This window comes from Selaginella moellendorffii, unplaced genomic scaffold, assembly GCF_000143415.4.
Source record: "Selaginella moellendorffii unplaced genomic scaffold, v1.0 SELMOscaffold_554, whole genome shotgun sequence".
Lineage (NCBI taxonomy): Eukaryota > Viridiplantae > Streptophyta > Lycopodiopsida > Selaginellales > Selaginellaceae > Selaginella > Selaginella moellendorffii.
In genome coordinates, this window is record NW_003314807.1 from 1 (window position 1) to 4408 (window position 4408).

At 50.4% G+C, this 4408-nt stretch overlaps 1 protein-coding gene across 1 annotated transcript; it reads right to left on the minus strand.

Annotated features, from left to right (window-relative positions):
• Window positions 1–1109: 1109 nt before the first annotated feature.
• On the minus strand, window positions 1110–2192 carry LOC9652914 (alanine--glyoxylate aminotransferase 2 homolog 1, mitochondrial). Its single transcript, XM_002994664.2, has 3 exons — window positions 1946–2192; window positions 1660–1890; window positions 1110–1608 (listed from the first exon to the last, which is right to left on the minus strand). Exons 1-3 carry the CDS (start codon window positions 2159–2161, stop codon window positions 1393–1395), a joined length of 663 nt encoding a protein of 220 aa, XP_002994710.2. The 5' UTR covers window positions 2162–2192; the 3' UTR covers window positions 1110–1392.
• Between the last annotated feature and the right edge of the window lie 2216 nt (window positions 2193–4408).

Consider the following 4408-nt stretch of genomic DNA (forward strand, 5'->3'; position numbering starts at 1 on the left):
AACCTCTGGGTGGCAATGACCCACGGAAACAGTGACAATCCCAGCAAACGCATCCAAGTACCTCTTTCCACTCTCATCGTAAAGATATTGCATCTTCCCTTCCACAATATTGAGCTGCAAGACGCCCGCGATCAATCCATCCATCAACAAGACACAAATTCACACTCACAGGCTTCTTGTAGTAGAGAAACATTGCGGGATTCATGAACTTCCTCCGCTTCTCGAGGACTTCCTCGGCGCTGGGGCCGGCGTAGGGCCGCGGGACGTGATCGAAAGCCGGCATTTGAAGAGCTGGAAGATCCGGCGCGGCATCGGGCGACGACGAGTAGAGCCTCCGGAGGAGCGATCGCGAGCGCGCGCAATGCCGGCCGATCGAAAGCGCCATCGCAGCTCCAGCCAAAGCCCTAGGCCAGAGCAAAAACTTTGCTCATTAGTATATCGTGCGCTGACGTGGACGGAGAGAATATCCATTGGATCGCTACGTACGAGAGTTTGGCGAAAGAACATGGAAGACAAATGCTCGTACGGCCTGTCATCTTCATTTATTCACTTGTCTTTTGACACCGTAACCAGGTCTAATGCCGTACGCGGGCATTTACTTGGGTCTACTGCCGTACGCGGCGCATTGTTCTGATTCTAATGCCGTACGCGGCGCATTTGTTTAAGATCCAACACCAAACTTACGAATCCTCGGATCTAAATAGCAAGATCGCTACTCCAACTAACAAGAATCACACATCTCCTGTGACGCTTCAAACTAAATTCACGGAAGAGCAGTAAGAAAATCCCCTCTTGTTTGATCCTTCCAAGAAGCTTGGAAAACTTTGGCCCGCCCAAAAAAAGCGTGGTTGGCGATGCGAGTCTCTCGAGCCGCATTCCAAGTTTAGCTCTCGATTGGATCGAATCATGGGCGCCACCGAGAATTAAAAGAAAAACCTTAGCTACCTTACCAAACAGGGGGAGAGATCGATCATCGATCATTTAATATATCGGTTAAAACTGGACGTGTTCTTCTTCGTTGTGCTTCTTAATTATAGGCAGGTGAGAAGCGGGTTGGCTGCATGTAAAAATCCCAGCTTTTCTACCATGCACAGTGGTAAAAAAAGTGATCCAAATTGGGGACGAAGAACAGTGAGTTTAACTTCTCAAACTCTTTTGAACTTTAGAGAGCATCTAGAGTCGTGTTTTCCTCTGTTTTTTTTTTCTTTGTAGATTAGCTTTGCGTCTTAATTATCGAGTTTATTTGACTATAATAATCCGCCCGCCTGCCTTGTTCCTGCTGCTGCTGGCTACTGTGCTGTGCTCCCACTTTTCCCTCTCTCTTTTGTTCCATATGGTATAAATGTGGCCTCTTTGCTCACAGGTATCACGAGCTTGCTTTGCTTCTTTCTTTCACCATCTCCTCCATCTCTGAGAGGGAGGAGCTCTTTTTTTAAACTCTCGAGAGTTATATTTCCAGGTGCTATGGGCAGTAAGTCCCATGGTAGACGGGCTCATACCGTGATAGGCATTACGTAGAGCAACAATATCATACGACTTAGTGTAGAGCCGAGCCATAAGCATTGCCATATCGTTAGCCTCTGATCCAGAATTCACAAAGAAAACCACCTGGAAAGAAAGATAGAAGTTTACAGAAGAACATAGAACTTTTCACAGAACCTTGAGATTTCCAGGCATTTTTGCCGCGAGAGCTTCAGCATAATCGGCGACAGCATGGTGTAGATAGATTGTGGTTGTGTGCTGCAAGAGCTCGGTTTGCTTGATCACGGCCTGGACAACCTCTGGGTGGCAATGACCCACGGAAACAGTGACAATCCCAGCAAACGCATCCAAGTACCTCTTTCCACTCTCATCGTAAAGATATTGCATCTTCCCTTCCACAATATTGAGCTGCAAGACGCCCGCGATCGATCGATCCATCAAAAAGACACAAATTCACACTCACAGGCTTCTTGTAGTAGAGAAACATCGCGGGATTCATGAACTTCCTCCGCTGCTCGAGAACTTCCTCGGCGCTGGGGCCGGCGTAAGGCCGCGGGACGTGATCGAAAGCCGGCATTTGAAGAGCTGGAAGATCCGGCGCGGCATCGGCCGAGGACGAGTAGAGCCTCCGGAGGAGCGATCGCGAGCGCGCGCAATGCCGGCCGATCGAAAGCGCCATCGCAGCTCCAGCCAAAGCCCTAGGCCAGAGCAAAAACTTTGCTCATTAGTATATCGTGCGCTGACGTGGACGGAGAGAATATCCATTGGATCGCTACGTACGAGAGTTTGGCGAAAGAACATGGAAGACAAATGCTCGTACGGCCTGTCATCTTCATTTATTCACTTGTCTTTTGACACCGTAACCAGGTCTAATGCCGTACGCGAGCATTTACTTGGGTCTACTGCCGTACGCGGCGCATTGTTCTGATTCTAATGCCGTACGCGGCGCATTTGTTTAAGATCCAACACCAACTTACGAATCCTCGGATCTAAATAGCAAGATCGCTACTCCAACTAACAAGAATCACACATCTCCTGTGACGCTTCAAACTAAATTCACGGAAGAGCAGTAAGAAAATCCCCTCTTGTTTGATCCTTCCAAGAAGCTTGGAAAACTTTGGCCCGCCCAAAAAAAGCTTGGTTGGCGATGCGAGTCTCTCGAGCCGCATTCCAAGTTTAGCTCTCGATTGGATCGAATCATGGGCGCCACCGAGAATTAAAAGAAAAACCTTAGCTACCTTACCAAACAGGGGGAGAGATCGATCATCGATCATTTAATATATCGGTTAAAACTGGACGTGTTCTTCTTCGTTGTGCTTCTTAATTATAGGCAGGTGAGAAGCGGGTTGGCTGCATGTAAAAATCCCAGCTTTTCTACCATGCACAGTGGTAAAAAAAGTGATCCAAATTGGGGACGAAGAACAGTGAGTTTAACTTCTCAAACTCTTTTGAACTTTAGAGAGCATCTAGAGTCGTGTTTTCCTCTGTTTTTTTTTTCTTTGTAGATTAGCTTTGCGTCTTAATTATCGAGTTTATTTGACTATAATAATCCGCCCGCCTGCCTTGTTCCTGCTGCTGCTGGCTACTGTGCTGTGCTCCCACTTTTCCCTCTCTCTTTTGTTCCATATGGTATAAATGTGGCCTCTTTGCTCACAGGTATCACGAGCTTGCTTTGCTTCTTTCTTTCACCATCTCCTCCATCTCTGAGAGGGAGGAGCTCTTTTTTTAACTCTCGCGAGAGTTATAGCCCATCTCTCGACCGATCGATCCTTGTGTGTTCCTTCCACCTCCTTGCCCGTGCTCCAGAGTTTTTGTCAGGAATTTCCTTTTCTTTGGCCTTGGCTCGCTTTTCTAGTCGCGTTCTTCTCGAATTCCCGGGGAATGCTCGCGGCACCGTGAGCTCGGCGAGAGATTTGGAGGACTTGGGCAGCTTCATCGTGTCGCGGAGCTTCCTCTAGCCGGTAAGTCGGTGCCAAATGCCTCGGATTCTTGATTGGGTCGTCGTGCCTAGCATTGCTTCTTGCTCTTCTTCGTCTTTCTTTGATCGATCGATCTTTGTCTCGCAGGGGCGACGATGGCTCTAGCTGCGCTCGTCTGCATTCTCAGCCTGGTGGTCACTTCGGTGGAATCCAGAGCTAGCAGCAGCGACAAAGAGTACCTCAAGATCAGCATCGACGCTCTCTTCCTCGGAAGAAATCCCACTCCCGTAACTCCAGCTCGCGGCTCCTCCTCCTCCTCCACCCAAGGCCTGGAGGAAAAAGAAGAGTCTGTCAGCAGTGGTCTCCAAATCGGTCTCATGCACAGAGATTCGGCAGATTCACCGTACCGCCCAGCCAACGCCACCGTACACGGCCTCGTCCGCAATCGTCTCCACCGTGACGAGCTCCGCCTCCTGTCCATCTCCTCCCGGATCAGCCTCGGAGTCGCCGGGATCCCAAAGTCGAGCCTCACGAATCCCCTCAAGAACACCAACCCCTTCTTGCAGCAGGACTTCGAGACGCCGCTGCGATCCGGCCTCTCCGACGGCAGTGGCGAGTACTTCGTCTCTCTCGGAGTCGGAACACCTCCGCGAACCGTCAACATGGTTGCCGACACCGGAAGCGATGTTCTCTGGCTCCAATGCCTGCCTTGCCAGAGCTGCTACGGCCAGACGGACCCTCTGTTCAATCCTTCCTTCTCCTCGACTTTCCAGTCCATCACCTGCGGGAGCTCGCTGTGCCAGCAGCTCTTGATCCGCGGCTGCCGGAGGAACCAGTGCCTGTACCAGGTCTCTTACGGCGATGGCTCCTTCACTGTCGGTGAGTTCTCCACCGAGACTCTTTCCTTCGGTTCCAACGCTGTCAACTCGGTTGCCATCGGCTGCGGGCACAACAATCAAGGCCTCTTCACTGGCGCTGCTGGACTTCTCGGACTCGGCAAGGGACTT